We start from the raw sequence: 17,934 nt of genomic DNA, 5'->3' as shown, positions 1-17,934 counted from the left end.
AGTGACCGCGCGCAACCGATAGTTTTCATAGTAGCCAATAGAAAATTCTCCATCTTGTAAACAGACGACGGTCTCGTGACTTTGAGCAACAAGATGACAACGTTAACGATGCCGAAAATGCAATAAGTGCACAACCGTTGTCATCAAAGCGCGAGTGAGTGAGAACCAAAGTGGACTTCGCTTTTCTTTTTCACTTTGCCGTTGGCCAGGTCAACACATCACCATCATCACACAGCTGCGTAGCTGTCTGCGCGTCGCGCCGGGCTCCGAGTTGCTCTCTCGATGGACCAACCGGACAATCATCACGGAAAAGGACATCCAGCGTAAATCAGACCGTTTCCATGCGGACCGAAAACTGCGTCCTCACATCATCAGATCCGTGGAACAGGTGACACTGACATCTGCTCCGTCTGTTGGGCAGAATTCAAGCTGATCTAGGAGGAAATGTCTGGAGCCTGCGGTTATCGTCTGTCACACAGGGCAGAGAACACATCTACTGAACACTTCTATGGAGTAAAGTAGCCGACTGAAGCGGACAGCATTCCAAATGAACATAGGATACCAAAATGACGAGTCTGCATCTGTTGGAAGTTTGTGGAACCATTTGATCTGTTCTGGGAAGACATGTATAGTCTTATTTGCATTGGTCGACTGCTCTGTCTGACCCAAAACAAAGGGACTATTTGTATCATAAAAATGCAGCTTTATATTGTTGAGTGAATTGTTATCACCACTATTTTAATCAATACTCAGCTGCTTTTGGTTGTTGATAATAATCAAATAATCAATTACAAATCCATCAATATTATTGTAATGTATAGATGTCAGTTGACATCTCATGTAATGTGTGGTGGTCAGGGGCCTATTACCAGAGAGTAGTCAGGGACCTATTAGCAGAGAGTAGTCAGGGACCTATTAGCAGAGAGTAGTCAAGGACCTATTAGCAGAGAGGAATCACTGGCCTATTAGCAGAGAGGAATCACTGGCCTATTAGCAGAGAGTAGTCAGGGACCTATTAGCAGAGAGTAGTCAGGGACCTATTAGCAGAGAGGAATCACTGGCCTATTAGCAGAGAGTAGTCAGGGACCTATTAGCAGAGAGTAGTCAGGGACCTATTAGCAGAGAGGAATCACTGGCCTATTAGCAGAGAGTAGTCAGGGGCCTATTAGCAGAGAGGAATCACTGGCCTATTAGCAGAGAGTAGTCAGGGACCTATTAGCAGAGAGTAGTCAGGGACCTATTAGCAGAGAGGAATCATTGGCCTATTAGCAGAGAGTAGTCAGGGACCTATTAGCAGAGAGTAATCGCTGGCCTATTAGCAGAGAGTAGTCAGGGACCTATTAGCAGAGAGTAGTCAGGGACCTATTAGCAGAGAGTAGTCAGGGACCTATTAGCAGAGAGGAATCACTGGCCTATTAGCAGAGAGTAGTCAGTGGCCTATTAGCAGAGAGTAGTCAGGGACCTATTAGCAGAGAGGAATCACTGGCCTATTAGCAGAGAGTAGTCAGGGACCTATTAGCAGAGAGTAATCACTGGCCTATTAGCAGAGAGTAGTCAGGGACCTATTAGCAGAGAGTAGTCAGGGACCTATTAGCAGAGAGGAATCACTGGCCTATTAGCAGAGAGTAGTCAGGGACCTATTAGCAGAGAGTAGTCAGGGACCTATTAGCAGAGAGTAGTCAGGGACCTATTAGCAGAGAGTAGTCAGTGACCTATTAGCAGAGAGGAATCACTGGCCTATTAGCAGAGAGTAGTCAGTGGCCTATTAGCAGAGAGTAGTCAGGGACCTATTAGCAGAGAGGAATCACTGGCCTATTAGCAGAGTAGTCAGGGACCTATTAGCAGAGAGGAATCACTGGCCTATTAAGGAACACAATGCCCCCTGTTGCTGCGGGTCCTGCCACTGGCTCCTTTCTCCAACAGTTCAGAGTAGTAGCCTCCGACCGGGCTGACCAGCACCAGCCGTTCAGAGTAGGAGCCTCCGACCGGGTTGACCAGTCTCAGAACCAGCAACAGTCTCTGTCACAGCCAGTCCAGCCCCAACCAGACCAGCCCCAACCAGACCATCTTCAAACCCAGCCTCAGTTCAGATTCAGAGCAACAGTCCATAGTCATACAGGTGTAGAGCCTCAGAACCGGCCTCAGACCCAGACCCCAGATACAGCCTCGTACACGTCCTCAGACACTGTCCCATCTTGACCAACCTCAGCTCCAGCCTCAGCCTCAGCCCCAGCCCCAGCCCCAGCCTCAGCCTCAGCCTCAGCCTCAGCCTCAGCCCCAGACAGTGTTGGAGCCCCAGTCTCAGCCCCAGCCTCAGCCCAAGCCTCAGCCCCAGCCTCAGCCCCAGACAGTGTTGAAGCCCCAGCCTCAGCCCCAGACAGTGTTGGAGCCCCAGTCTCAGCACCAACCCCATTTTAAGACAAGGCTTCAGCCTCATCCCCTGATTCCATCCTGACTCAGCCAGTATCCAACGGCAGGCTGTCGGGCCACGGGCGTAGCAACGGGCGTAGCAACGGGCACGGCATGGGCAACTCCTCCAGGAAGGAGGAGGACGAGGAAGAGAAGGGGAAAGGGAAGGATAAGGATGCGGAGAAGGCGAAAGTAATGGAGGAGGAGAAGAGGAGGAGAAGGAAGAAGAAGAAGGAGGAGATGGAAGACGACGAGCTGCCCCTAGGGGTGGAGGAGATGCTGGCGAGCGGAGATCCCGTCTTGGATCTGAGCTATAAAAAGTTCCGCAGGTTGCCCGGTGTGGTCTGTGGGCTACGTCACCTGGAGAAGCTGTATGTGTGTCGTAACAGTCTGCGGACCCTCCCGGAGAACATCGTCCAACTAAAGGGCCTCCGCATCCTGGCTCTAGACTTCAACAAGATGGAGAACGTCCCGTTGGCCATCTGTCAGCTCCGTAACCTGACACGTCTCTACCTGGGCTCTAACCGCCTGATGTCTCTCCCTCCAGAGCTACGCAACCTTCAGAGTCTTCGCTGCCTCTGGATGGAGAGCAACTATTTCACACGCTTCCCCCGCCAGCTCTACGACTTACCCCACCTCAGGTCCCTCCAGATGGGGGACAACAGGCTGCGGACTCTGCCCCCGGACCTGTGGCGTATGGAGGCTCTGCGAGGGCTGTGGCTCTACGGAAACCGTTTCACCGACTTCCCCCGTGTCTTACTCCGCATGGTGGATCTGGAGATCTTAGACCTGGACAAGAACAAGATCGAGGTGTTCCCTAATCTGAGCCGGCTCCCCGCCCTCCGCCTCTTCTCCTATGACCACAACCCAGTGGAGGGGCCTCCCGGCGTGGGGGAGGAGGTGCTGCTGGTGGGAGAGGGGGCCCAGGAGGAGCTGCAGGACCGAGTGGACAGGAAGGCTAAGAAGGAGCAGGAGGCGAGGGACGCGGAGGAGGCTGCGCTGGCCGGGGATGGGCCTGTGATCCAGGGCATTCTAAAGACGGCCAAACAGAACAGCGCGTCGCACGCAGGGCACAAGCATGACGAGGCCATGCCCCTAACCGAGGAGGAGAGGAGGAAGAAGGAGATGGAGGCGGAGTTAGAGAAGGCGTTGAACGACTACGGAGCGGGGCTTGAATACGACTTGGAGGGGATAGAATACGAGAAGGAGTTTATATGTGAGGGGGAGGGGTATGATGGCGGGGAGTTGGAGTACGGACGAGGAGATATAGACTATGAGTATGATGAGGGGGAGGAGCTAGAGGAACCAGGAAGACAAGTGGGTCGGTATTGATGACTGACTAACTTCTCCCCCTCCTAAGCCTCTGACTCCTCCCCTCCTAAGCCTCTGACTCCTCCTCACCTAAGCCTCTGACTCCCCCTCACCTAAGCCTCTGACTCCCCCTCACCTAAGCCTCTGACTCCTCCCCTCCTATGTCTAGACTTGTTTGAAATTGCAGCAGACATTGCAGGTGACGGACTGATCTTACAAGTCACCTTGCAAAATAAATCACTACTTAGAATTATTTGTAGATCAGTCAAGTCAGTCACAATATACCCACAATCCATCACAGATGTGACGCTCTCGGACACAGTCTCAGACTACTGCAACACTCTCAGGGCTATAGGAGGTGATGTGAAGAAAAAACACCCAGGAATTATCTAGCAAGGTTATCAAAATAGTTTCCCTCTGCCTTTCTTAGCTCCAGCTGTCATACCAATGCCCAACTAGAGGGTTGTTGAACTTTTAGTAAATCTTGTGTGAAATGAATTAATGACTAGCCTCCTGAACCTGTGGCTGTAATATGTGACTTTCTCTGTCTCTCTGTCGTTAGCATTAGGACAGGGCTGACACTAAAAAAAAAAAAAAAAAAAAAATGCCATTTAGCAGACGCTTTTATCCAAAGCGACTTACAGTCATGTGTGCATACATTCTACGTATGGGTGGTCCCGGGGATCGAACCCACTACCCTGGCGTTACAAGCGCCATGCTCTACCAACTGAGCTACAGAAGGACCACTAAATGACTCATTAGATGTTTTTCTAACTGACCTGTGAAGATATATTTAATGCACTGCACGGTGTGGGAATGAAGGCTGGATGGATGATGGCTGGCTGGAGGGTTGGCTGGATTGATGGATGATGGGTTGATGAATGATGGATGGATGAATGAATGAATGATGGATGGATGGATGGATGATGGATAGATGGATGGATGATGGATACATGGATGGATGATGGATAGGCAGGATGGATGGATGATATATGGATGGATGGATGGATGGATGATGGATAGGCAGGATGAATGGATGATGGATGGATGGATGATGGATAGGCAGGATGGATGGATGATGGATAGACAGGATGGATGGCTGATGGATAGATGGATGGATGATAGATGGATGGATGATGGATAGACAGGATGGATGGACGGATGGATGATGGATGGATGGATGGATGGATGATGGATAGACAGGATGGATGGATGGATGGATGATGGATAGACAGGATGGATGGATGGATGGATGATGGATAGACAGGATGGATGGCTGATGGATAGATGGATGGATGATAGATGGATGGATGATGGATAGACAGGATGGATGGCTGATGGATAGATGGATGGATGATAGATGGATGGATGATGGATAGACAGGATGGATGGACGGATGGATGATGGATGGATGGATGGATGGATGATGGATAGACAGGATGGATGGATGGATGGATGATGGATGGATGATGGATAGACAGGATGGATAGACAGGATGGATGGATGATGGATAGACAGGATGGATGGGTGATGGATAGACAGGATGAATGGATGGATGGATGACGGATAGGCAGGATGGATGGATGATGGATAGACAGGATGGATGGATGGATGATGGATAGGCAGGATGGATGGATGATGGATGGATGGATGATGGATGGATGATGGATAGGCAGGATGAATGGATGATGGATAGATGGATGGATGATGAATAGATGATGGATATATGGATGGATGATGGATAGACAGGATGGATGGATGAATAGATGATGGATATATGGATGGATGGATGATGGATAGACAGGATGGATGGATGATGGATAGACAGGATGGATCGATGATGGATGGATGACTGGCAGCGGCATCTTTGCCAACTCTGCAAAGTGGCAGGACTCAGGTGATGCTGTGTGTGTGTGTGTGTGTGTGTGTGTGTGTGTGTGTGTGTGTGTGTGTGTGTGTGTGTGTGTGTGTGTGTGTGTGTGTGTGTGTGTGTGTGTGTGTGTGTGTGTGTATGCGTTTTGAAGTGGGGTGAACATATTACCTTGTAATGTGATACAGTTTGTTTGGTCAATTTCGTTATGTGTGCAAAGGAAACCTAATCTCGCCTCATTAAATAATGATTGAGTTTATCAGTCTGGACTGAGTCAATGATTCATTCACAGGCAGACCAGGGTAGCATTTCAAATGGCACCCTATTCCCTATATAGTGCACTACGTTTGACCAGGGCCCCATAGGGTAGCACACTATATAGTGAATAGGGTGTGATTTGGAACACCACCAGGAAGACCAGAGACCAGTATCAGAGTAAGAGCGCTGATCTAGGATCAGATTAGCCATTTAGATCAGATTGTATCAGATTATATGGAGAAGAGGTGACCTGGTCCAAGATCAGATAGTATCAGATTATATGGAGAAGGGGTGACCTGGTCCTAGATCAGATAGTATCAGATTATATGGAGAAGGGGTGACCTGGTCCTAGATCAGATTGTATCAGATTATATGGAGAAGGGGTGACCTGGTCCTAGATCAGATTGTATCAGATTATATGGAGAAGGGGTGACCTGGTCCTAGATCAGATTGTATCAGATTATATGGAGAAGGGGTCACCTGGTCCTAGATCAGATAGTATCAGATTATATGGAGAAGAGGTGACCTGGTCCTAGATCAGATTGTATCAGATTATATGGAGAAGAGGTGACCTGGTCCTAGATCAGCACTCCTACTCTGAAGATAAAACGGATTACATGGACCAGGAGAGATCTGATCCAAGGTAGGTCCATAGAGGCCTAGTCAGTGGAATATATAAAACAGCCACATGTAATTAAAGACAACCAACTATTTTTTTCCCCTCACTGTCTTTGTAAATGTGTCCATTATTTGTTGGTTCTATCAACCATTGTGTCTTGTTTGAAGACAGAGACTCTGTGGGCTTTGCCTGTATACATACCATTAGTATAATTTGTACAGTATTCGTTACCATCCTTAACAAGACTTCCACCCCCTCCTTCCTTCTGCCAGTGGCAGTGTATTATCAGTACTCTCCTGGGTATGACTGTGCCAAGAGAGAGAGAGGGGGGAACAGGGAAGAGAGAGAGGGGGGAAGAGAGATGGGAGGGATAGACAGAAAGAGAGGGAGAGAGAGAGCGAGGGTAAGAGACAAAGGGAGGGGGGGGGGGGATTGGATAGGGAAAGGGAGAGAGAAGAGAGGGGTGATTAGCTACCTCAGAGAGAGAGAGAGAGGGGTTAATAGCTGCCTCGGACAGAGAGAGGGAGAGAGAGAGAGAGAGAGGTTAATAGCTGCCTCGGACAGAGAGAGAAAGAGAGAGAGAGCGCGCGAGCGAGAGAGAGGTTAATAGCTGCCTCGGACAGAGAGAGAGAGCGCATGCGCGAGAGAGAGGTTAATAGCTGCCTCGGACAGAAAGAGAGAGCGCGCGCGCGAGAGAGAGGTTAATAGCTGCCTCAGACAGAGAGAGAGAGAGAGAGAGAGAGAGAGAGAGAGAGAGAGAGAGAGAGAGAGAGAGAGAGAGAGAGGTTAATAGCTGCCTCAGACAGAGAGAGAGAGAGAGAGGTTAATAGCTGCCTCGGACAGAGAGAGAGAGCGCGCGTGCGAGAGAGAGATTAATAGCTGCCTCAGACAGAGAGAGAGAGAGAGAGAGAGAGAGAGAGAGAGAGAGAGAGAGAAAGAGAGAGAGAGAGAGAGAGAGAGAGAGAGAGAGAGAGGTTAATAGCTGCCTCGGACAGAGAGAGAGAGCGCGCGTGCGAGAGAGAGGTTAATAGCTGCCTCAGACAGAGAGAGAGAGAGAGGTTAATAGCTGCCTCAGACAGAGAGAGAGAGAGAGAGAGAGAGAGAGAGAGAGAGAGAGAGAGAGAGAGAGAGAGAGAGAGAGAAAGAGAGAGAGAAAGAGAGAGAGAGAGAGAGAGAGAGAGAGAGAGAGAGGTTAGTAGCTGCTTCGGACAGAGAGAGACAGAGCGATAGAGAGAGAGAGGTATAGAGAGAGAGAGAGAGAGATATAGAGAGAGAGAGAGAGAGGTATAGAGGGAGACAGGAGGAGAGAGAGAGAGAGAGGTATAGAGGGAGGGAGGGAGAGAGAGAGAGAGGTGAATAGTTGCTTGTGGTACTTCTCCATAAAAGGCGTTGAGGGAGACACGTTTTAAACACGAGATGGAATGTCACCAAGAAAACAAGGGAGTGTAGAGAGACGCTATGGAGGTACAGTAAGGATCCAAACTAGCACCCTATAGTCTGAGCCCTATTCCCTGTTGTCCTGGTCCAAAGTAGTGCACTATTAACTAGATAGTCTGAGCCCTATTCCCTGTTGTCCTGGTCCAAAGTACTGCACTATTAACTAGATAGTCTGAGCCCTATTCCCTATGTACCCTGGTCCAAAGTAGTGCACTATTAACTAGATAGTCTGAGCCCTATTCCCTCTGTACCCTGGTCCAAAGTAGTGCACTACATAGGTAATAGGGTTTATCCAAATAGAACACAACAATGCACTCACAGGAGAGGGTCATAGGTCAACCAGCATCACATCTGACCCCTGATGAGTTATTATGAGTTATTAAGAAATTCCTTTCCTTATTTTATTCCAGGGCCCGAAATTCACAAAACGTCACAAAGTGTCTCAGACTACGAGTGCTAATGTGGATCTTTTCCTGTTAAATCATAATGAATAATACATGAACGTTAGCTCAGCGCACTCCGATTCGGAGACACTTTAGTGAATACTGTCCCGGTTCTTTCTGTTGGTCTTCCTTCTCTACCAGCACCTCTGTCCTGTCTCTCTAGCCCCATTTATACCTGGTTCTAACAGTGTCCTGATCTTGTCAACATACTGATGGTGCCTACAGTTTCAGACATGCGTCTACAGATGGTATTTAAATGTGTCTCTTATTCATCCACTGTGTCCACATTGTGACTGGCATGAGTATTGTATAGGACTGTTGCTGTGACTGGCATGAGTATTGTTCATTTATTTAATTTAATTTATTTAAGTCATTTAGCAGACGGCATGCTGTTGCTGTGCTGTCAGTTTACTTGTCGGATTACTAGTCAGATTACTAGTCAGATTACTTGTCGGATTACTAGTCAGATTACTAGTCAGAATGGTAGTCAGATTACTCATCAGTTTACAGTTTACTTGTCAGATCCCACAGGATTTGAACCCACTATCTTGACTTTCTAAGGCTCACAGGATCTTTTGAAAGGTCTAAATGTAACCCTATAAAATGAGTTCTAAATGGAACCCTATATAATGTGTTCTAAATGGAACCCTATATAATGAGTTCTAAATGGAACCCTATATAATGCGTTCTAAATGGAACCCTATATAATGAGTTCTAAATGGAACCCTATATAGTGCGTTCTAAATGTAACCCTATATAATGCGTTCTAAATGGAACCCTATATAATGAGTTCTAAATGGAACCCTATATAATGCGTTCTAAATGGAACCCTATATAATGAGTTCTAAATGTAACCCTATATAATGAGTTCTAAATGGAACCCTATATAATGAGTTCTAAATGGAACCCTATATAATGAGTTCTAAATGGAACCCTATATAATGAGTTCTAAATGGAACCCTATATAATGAGTTCTAAATGGAACTCTATATAATGAGTTCTAAATGGAACCCTATATAATGCGTTCTAAATGGAACACAAAAACGTGTGTTCTAATTGGAACCCTATATAATGAGTTCTAAATGGAACCCTATATAATGAGTTCTAAATGGAACCCTATATAATGAGTTCTAAATGGAACCCTATATAATGAGTTCTAAATGGAACCCTATATAATGAGTTCTAAATGGAACCCTATATAATGAGTTCTAAATGGAACCCTATATAATGCATTCTAAATGGAACTCTGTATATTGTGTTCTAAATGGATCACAAAAAAGTGTTCTAAATGGAACCCTATATAATGAGTTCTAAATGGAACCCTATATAATGAGTTCTAAATGGAACTCTGTATATTGTGTTCTAAATGGAACACAAAAAGTGTGTTCTAAATGGAACCCTATATAATGAGTTCTAAATGGAACACAAAAAGTGTGTTCTAAATGTATCCCTATGTAATGAGTTCTAAATGGAACCCTATATAATGCATTCTAAATGGAACTCTGTATATTGTGTTCTAAATGGAACACAAAAAGTGTGTTCTAAATGGAACCCTATATAATGAGTTCTAAATGGAACACAAAAAGTGTGTTCTAAATGGAACCCTATATAATGAGTTCTAAATGGAACCCTATCTAATGAGTTCTAAATGGAACCCTATATAATGAGTTCTAAATGGAACTCTATATAATGAGTTCTAAATGGAACCCTATATAATGCGTTCTAAATGGAACACAAAAAAGTGTGTTCTAATTGGAACCCTATATAATGAGTTCTAAATGGAACCCTATGTAATGAGTTCTAAATGGAACCCTATATAATGAGTTCTAAATGGAACCCTATATAATGAGTTCTAAATGGAACCCTATATAATGCATTCTAAATGGAACCCTATATAATGCATTCTAAATGGAACTCTGTATATTGTGTTCTAAATGGATCACAAAAAAGTGTTCTAAATGGAACCCTATATAATGAGTTCTAAATGGAACCCTATATAATGAGTTCTAAATGGAACCCTATATAATGAGTTCTAAATGGAACCCTATATAATGAGTTCTAAATGTAACCCTATGTAATGAGTTCTAAATGGAACCCTATATAATGCATTCATAATGGAACTCTGTATATTGTGTTCTAAATGGATCACAAAAAAGTGTTCTAAATGGAACCCTATATAATGCATTCTAAATGGAACCCTATATAATGCATTCTAAATGGAACTCTGTATATTGTGTTCTAAATGGATCACAAAAAAGTGTTCTAAATGGAACCCTATATAATGCATTCTAAATGGAACTCTGTATATTGTGTTCTAAATGGAACGCAAAAAGTGTGTTCTAAATGGAACCCTATATAATGAGTTCTAAATGGAACACAAAAAGTGTGTTCTAAATGGAACCCTATATAATGAGTTCTAAATGGAACCCTATATAATGAGTTCTAAATGGAACTCTATATAATGAGTTCTAAATGGAACTCTGTATATTGTGTTCTAAATGGAACACAAAAAGTGTGTTCTAAATGGAACCCTATATAATGAGTTCTAAATGGAACACAAAAAGTGTGTTCTAAATGTATCCCTATGTAATGAGTTCTAAATGGAACCCTATATAATGCATTCTAAATGGAACTCTGTATATTGTGTTCTAAATGGAACACAAAAAGTGTGTTCTAAATGGAACCCTATATAATGAGTTCTAAATGGAACACAAAAAGTGTGTTCTAAATGGAACCCTATATAATGAGTTCTAAATGGAACCCTATCTAATGAGTTCTAAATGGAACCCTATATAATGAGTTCTAAATGGAACTCTATATAATGAGTTCTAAATGGAACCCTATATAATGCGTTCTAAATGGAACACAAAAAAGTGTGTTCTAATTGGAACCCTATATAATGAGTTCTAAATGGAACCCTATGTAATGAGTTCTAAATGGAACCCTATATATTGAGTTCTAAATGGAACCCTATATAATGAGTTCTAAATGGAACCCTATATAATGAGTTCTAAATGGAACCCTATATAATGCATTCTAAATGGAACCCTATATAATGCATTCTAAATGGAACTCTGTATATTGTGTTCTAAATGGATCACAAAAAAGTGTTCTAAATGGAACCCTATATAATGAGTTCTAAATGGAACCCTATATAATGAGTTCTAAATGGAACTCTATATAATGAGTTCTAAATGGAACCCTATATAATGAGTTCTAAATGTAACCCTATGTAATGAGTTCTAAATGGAACCCTATATAATGCATTCATAATGGAACTCTGTATATTGTGTTCTAAATGGATCACAAAAAAGTGTTCTAAATGGAACCCTATATAATGCATTCTAAATGGAACCCTATATAATGCATTCTAAATGGAACTCTGTATATTGTGTTCTAAATGGATCACAAAAAAGTGTTCTAAATGGAACCCTATATAATGCATTCTAAATGGAACTCTGTATATTGTGTTCTAAATGGAACACAAAAAGTGTGTTCTAAATGGAACCCTATATAATGAGTTCTAAATGGAACACAAAAAGTGTGTTCTAAATGTAACCCTATGTAATGAGTTCTAAATGGAACCCTATATAATGCATTCTAAATGGAACTCTGTATATTGTGTTCTAAATGGAACACAAAAAAGTGTGTTCTAAATGGAACCCTATATAATGAGTTCTAAATGGAACCCTATCTAATGAGTTCTAAATGGAACCCTATATAATGCGTTCTAAATGGAACCCTATATAATGCGTTCTAAATGGAACCCTATCTAATGAGTTCTAAATGGAACCCTATATAATGCGTTCTAAATGGAACCCTATATAATGAGTTCTCAATGGAACCCTATATGTGCGTTCTAAATGGAACTCTATATAATGAGTTCTAAATGTAACCTATGTAATGAGTTCTAAATGGAACCCTATATAATGCATTCTAAATGGAACTCTGTATATTGTGTTCTAAATGGAACACAAAAAGTGTGTTCTAAATGGAACCCTATATAATGAGTTCTAAATGGAACCCTATTTAATGAGTTCTAAAGGGAACCCTATATAATGAGTTCTAAAGGGAACCCTATATAATGAGTTCAAAATGGAACCCTATATAATGAGTTCTAAATGGAACTCTATATAATGAGTTCTAAATGTAACCCTATGTAATGAGTTCTAAATGGAACCCTATATAATGAGTTCTCAATGGAACCCTATATAATGAGTTCTCAATGGAACTCTGTATATTGTGTTCTAAATGGAACACAAAAAGTGTGTTCTAAATGGAACCCTATATAATGAGTTCTAAATGGAACCCTATATAATGAGTTCTCAATGGAACCCTATATAAGTTCTAAATGGAACTCTATATAATGCGTTCTAAATGGAACCCTATATAATGAGTTCTAAATGGAACCCTATATAATGAGTTCTCAATGGAACCCTATATAATGAGTTCTAAATGGAACCCTATATAATGAGTTCTAAATGGAACCCTATATAATGCGTTCTAAATGGAACTCTATATTCTAAATGGAACTCTATATAATGAGTTCTAAATGTAACCCTATGTAATGAGTTCTAAATGGAACCCTATATAATGCATTCTAAATGGAACTCTGTATATTGTGTTCTAAATGGAACACAAAAAGTGTGTTCTAAATGGAACCCTATATAATGAGTTCTAAATGGAACCCTATATAATGCGTTCTAAATGGAACTCTATATAATGCGTTCTAAATGGAACTCTATATAATGAGTTCTAAATGTAACCCTATGTAATGAGTTCTAAATGGAACCCTATATAATGCATTCTAAATGGAACTCTGTTCTAAATGGAACACAAAAAGTGTGTTCTAAATGGAACCCTATATAATGAGTTCTAAATGGAACCCTATTTAATGAAAAGGGAACCCTATATAATGAGTTCTAAAGGGAACCCTATATAATGAGTTCAAAATGGAACCCTATATAATGAGTTCTAAATGGAACCCTATATAATGCATTCTAAATGGAACTCTGTATATTGTGTTCTAAATGGATCACAAAAAAGTGTTCTAAATGGAACCCTATATAATGCATTCTAAATGGAACTCTGTATATTGTGTTCTAAATGGAACACAAAAAGTGTGTTCTAAATGGAACCCTATATAATGAGTTCTAAATGGAACACAAAAAGTGTGTTCTAAATGTAACCCTATGTAATGAGTTCTAAATGGAACCCTATATAATGCATTCTAAATGGAACTCTGTATATTGTGTTCTAAATGGAACACAAAAAAGTGTGTTCTAAATGGAACCCTATATAATGAGTTCTAAATGGAACCCTATCTAATGAGTTCTAAATGGAACCCTATATAATGCGTTCTAAATGGAACCCTATATAATGCGTTCTAAATGGAACCCTATCTAATGAGTTCTAAATGGAACCCTATATAATGCGTTCTAAATGGAACCCTATATAATGAGTTCTCAATGGAACCCTATATAATGCGTTCTAAATGGAACTCTATATAATGAGTTCTAAATGTAACCCTATGTAATGAGTTCTAAATGGAACCCTATATAATGCATTCTAAATGGAACTCTGTATATTGTGTTCTAAATGGAACACAAAAAGTGTGTTCTAAATGGAACCCTATATAATGAGTTCTAAATGGAACCCTATTTAATGAGTTCTAAAGGGAACCCTATATAATGAGTTCTAAAGGGAACCCTATATAATGAGTTCAAAATGGAACCCTATATAATGAGTTCTAAATGGAACTCTATATAATGAGTTCTAAATGTAACCCTATGTAATGAGTTCTAAATGGAACCCTATATAATGAGTTCTCAATGGAACCCTATATAATGCATTCTAAATGGAACTCTGTATATTGTGTTCTAAATGGAACACAAAAAGTGTGTTCTAAATGGAACCCTATATAATGAGTTCTAAATGGAACCCTATATAATGAGTTCTCAATGGAACCCTATATAATGCGTTCTAAATGGAACTCTATATAATGCGTTCTAAATGGAACCCTATATAATGAGTTCTAAATGGAACCCTATATAATGAGTTCTCAATGGAACCCTATATAATGAGTTCTAAATGGAACCCTATATAATGAGTTCTAAATGGAACCCTATATAATGCGTTCTAAATGGAACTCTATATAATGCGTTCTAAATGGAACTCTATATAATGAGTTCTAAATGTAACCCTATGTAATGAGTTCTAAATGGAACCCTATATAATGCATTCTAAATGGAACTCTGTATATTGTGTTCTAAATGGAACACAAAAAGTGTGTTCTAAATGGAACCCTATATAATGAGTTCTAAATGGAACCCTATATAATGCGTTCTAAATGGAACTCTATATAATGCGTTCTAAATGGAACTCTATATAATGAGTTCTAAATGTAACCCTATGTAATGAGTTCTAAATGGAACCCTATATAATGCATTCTAAATGGAACTCTGTATATTGTGTTCTAAATGGAACACAAAAAGTGTGTTCTAAATGGAACCCTATATAATGAGTTCTAAATGGAACCCTATTTAATGAGTTCTAAAGGGAACCCTATATAATGAGTTCTAAAGGGAACCCTATATAATGAGTTCAAAATGGAACCCTATATAATGAGTTCTAAATGGAACCCTATATAATGAGTTCTAAATGGAACCCTATATAATGAGTTCTCAATGGAACCCTATATAATGAGTTCTCAATGGAACCCTATATAATGCATTCATAATGGAACTCTGTATATTGTGTTCTAAATGGAACACAAAAAAAGTGTGTTCTAAATGGAACCCTATATAATGAGTTCTAAATGTAACCCTATTTAATGAGTTCTAAAGGGAACCCTATATAATGAGTTCTAAAGGGAACCCTATATAATGAGTTCTAAATGGAACCCTATATAATGAGTTCTAAATGGAACCCTATATAATGAGTTCTAAATGGAACCCTATATAATGAGTTCTCAATGGAACCCTATGTAATGAGTTCTAAATGGAACCCTATATAATGCATTCTAAATGGAACTCTGTATATTGTGTTCTAAATGGAACACAAAAAAAGTGTGTTCTAAATGGAACCCTATATAATGAGTTCTAAATGTAACCCTATATAATGCGTTCTAAATGTAACCCTATATAATGAGTTCTAAATGGAACCCTATTTAATGAGTTCTAAATGGAACCCTATATAATGAGTTCAAAATGGAACCCTATATAATGCGTTCTAAATGGAACCCTGTATATTGTGTTCTAAATGGAACACAAAATGTGTGTTCTAAATGGAACCCCATCTAATGACTTCTAAATGGAACCCTATATAATGCATTCTAAATGGAACTCTATATAATGAGTTCTAAATGGAACTCTATGTAATGAGTTCTAAATGGAACCCTATATAATGCATTCTAAATGGAACCCTATATAATGCATTCTAAATGGGGCCCTATATAATGCATCCTACATGGAACCATACTACTTTTGTAGTGCACTTCTTTATATTGTGCAATTGATGCCCCTGCTCATCCCATCTATATCGTACTTAGAATGAGTTCCAAATGACACCTTTTTTCCTATATAGTGCACTACCTTTGATGATGGGAGGTAGCCTAGTGGTTCGAGCGTTGGGCCAGTAACCGAAAGGTTGCTTGATCGAATCTCCGAGCTGATAAGGTAAAAATCTCTTCACACACAAAAAAAAAGCCTTCCACAAACTTCCCACAATAAGTTGGGTGAATTTTGGCCCACAAGCTTTTTCAGTTCTGCCAACAAATTTTCTGTAGGATTGAGGTCAGGGCTTTGTGATGGCCACTCCAATACCTTGACTTTGTTGTCCTCATGCCATTTTGCCACAACTTTGGAAGTATGCTTGGGTTCGTTGTCCATTTGGAAGACCCATTTGTCACCAAGCTTTAATTTCCTGACTGATGTATTGAGATGCTTCAATATATCCACATAACTTTCCATCCTCATGATGCCATCTATTTTGTGAAGTGCACCAGTCCCTCCTGCCCCAAAGCACCCCCACAACATGATGCTGCCACCCCCGTGCTTCACGGTTGGGATGGTGTTCTTCGGCTTGCAAGCCTCCCCCTTTTACCTCCAAACATAACGATGGTCATTATGGCCAAACAGTTATATTTTTGTTTCATCAGACCAGAGCACATTTCTCCCAAATGTACGATCTTTGTCCCCATATGCAGTTGCAAACCGTAGTCTGGCTTTTTAATGGTGGTTTTGGAGCAGTGGCTTCTTCCTTGCTGAGCGGCCTTTCAGGTTATGTCGAATTAGGACTCGTTTTAATGTGGATATAGATACTTTTGTACCTGTTTCCTCCAGTATCTTCACAAAGTCCTTTGCTGTTGTTCTGGGATTGATTTGCACTTTTCACACCAAAGTACATTCATCTCTAGGAGACAGAACGCGTCTCCTTCCTGAGCGGTATGACGGCTGCGTGGTCCCATGGTGTTTACACTTGTTTACTATTGTTTGTACAGATGAATGTGGTACCTTCAGGCGTTTGGAAATTGCTCCCAAGGATGAACCAGACTTGTGGAGGTCTACAATTTTTTTCTGAGGTCTTGGCTGATTTCTTTTGATTTTCCCATGATGTCAAGCAAAGAGGCACTGAGTTTGAAGGTTGGCCTTGAAATACATCCACATGTACATCTACAATTGACTCAAATTATATAAATTAGCCTATCAGGAGCTTCTAAAGCCATGATATAATTTTCTGGAATTTTCCAAGTTGTTTAAAGGCACAGTCAACTTAGTGTATATAAACTTCTGACCCACTGGAATTGTGATACAGTGTGAACTAATCTGTCTGTAAACAATTGTTGGAAAAATGACTTGTGTCATGCACAAAGTAGATGTCCTAACAGACTTGTCAAAACTGGTAGTTTGTTAACAAGAAATTTGTGTAGTGGTTGAAAAACAAGTTTTAATGACTAAGTGAATGTAAACTTTGACTTCAACTGTATCTAGGGAATAGGGGTAGACTACTGTAATTGGACCAGCAACATAGATCTACAGCATTTAGTTCACTAGTGGAAATAATATAACCTCCTCCTCGTCGTATTTCATTCCAACGATGTCTTTGAGTGCATCCCAAATTGCACACTACTCCCTATATAGTGCACTGCTTTTGACCAGAACCGTATAGGCCATTCATAGGGAATAGGGTGCCATATGGGACACAGATTCTTTCTTCAGAAAGAAACTCATTAAAGAAATGATCTAGGATCCAGAGCCACACTCAGCTATGACAATCAACGATGTTGTCCAAGTCAGGACCCGGTTACAAACCCGGGTCTCTGGTGTGAGAAACAGTCACTTAGCAAACAGAGCCACACTCAGCTATGACAATCAACAATGTTGTCCAAGTCATTTTCGGTGTTACGTTTTGTGTACTTGTATTTCGCCTCAATTTTAAAAACAGGTAACCAATGAAAACACATTTTTCATCTCACATTCTCTTGTTACAATAACAAATCAAATCGTATTTGTCACATGCGCCGAATACAACAGGTGTAGTAGACCTGACAGTGAAATGCTGAATACAACAGGTGTAGTAGACCTTAC

The 17,934-nt window shown here is 41.1% G+C and overlaps 1 protein-coding gene across 1 annotated transcript; it reads left to right on the top strand.

Annotated features, from left to right (window-relative positions):
- Window positions 1-1,338: 1,338 nt before the first annotated feature.
- LOC118379581 (leucine-rich repeat-containing protein 10B-like) lies at window positions 1,339-4,957 on the top strand. Its single transcript, XM_035766594.2, has one exon. It carries the CDS (start codon window positions 2,524-2,526, stop codon window positions 3,739-3,741), a length of 1,218 nt encoding a protein of 405 aa, XP_035622487.1. The 5' UTR covers window positions 1,339-2,523; the 3' UTR covers window positions 3,742-4,957.
- Window positions 4,958-17,934: the final 12,977 nt, after the last annotated feature.

This window comes from Oncorhynchus keta, chromosome 26 (assembly GCF_023373465.1).
Source record: "Oncorhynchus keta strain PuntledgeMale-10-30-2019 chromosome 26, Oket_V2, whole genome shotgun sequence".
Classification (NCBI taxonomy): Eukaryota; Metazoa; Chordata; class Actinopteri; order Salmoniformes; family Salmonidae; genus Oncorhynchus; species Oncorhynchus keta.
Note: the sequence above shows the minus strand (reverse complement) of the source record. Positions and strands in the feature narration are given on the sequence as shown.

What these genes read in the sequence shown, in the direction of transcription:
- LOC118379581 (XM_035766594.2), top strand. Translation starts at nt 2,524, where the DNA reads ATGGGCAACTCCTCCAGGAAGGAGGAGGACGAGGAAGAGAAGGGGAAA.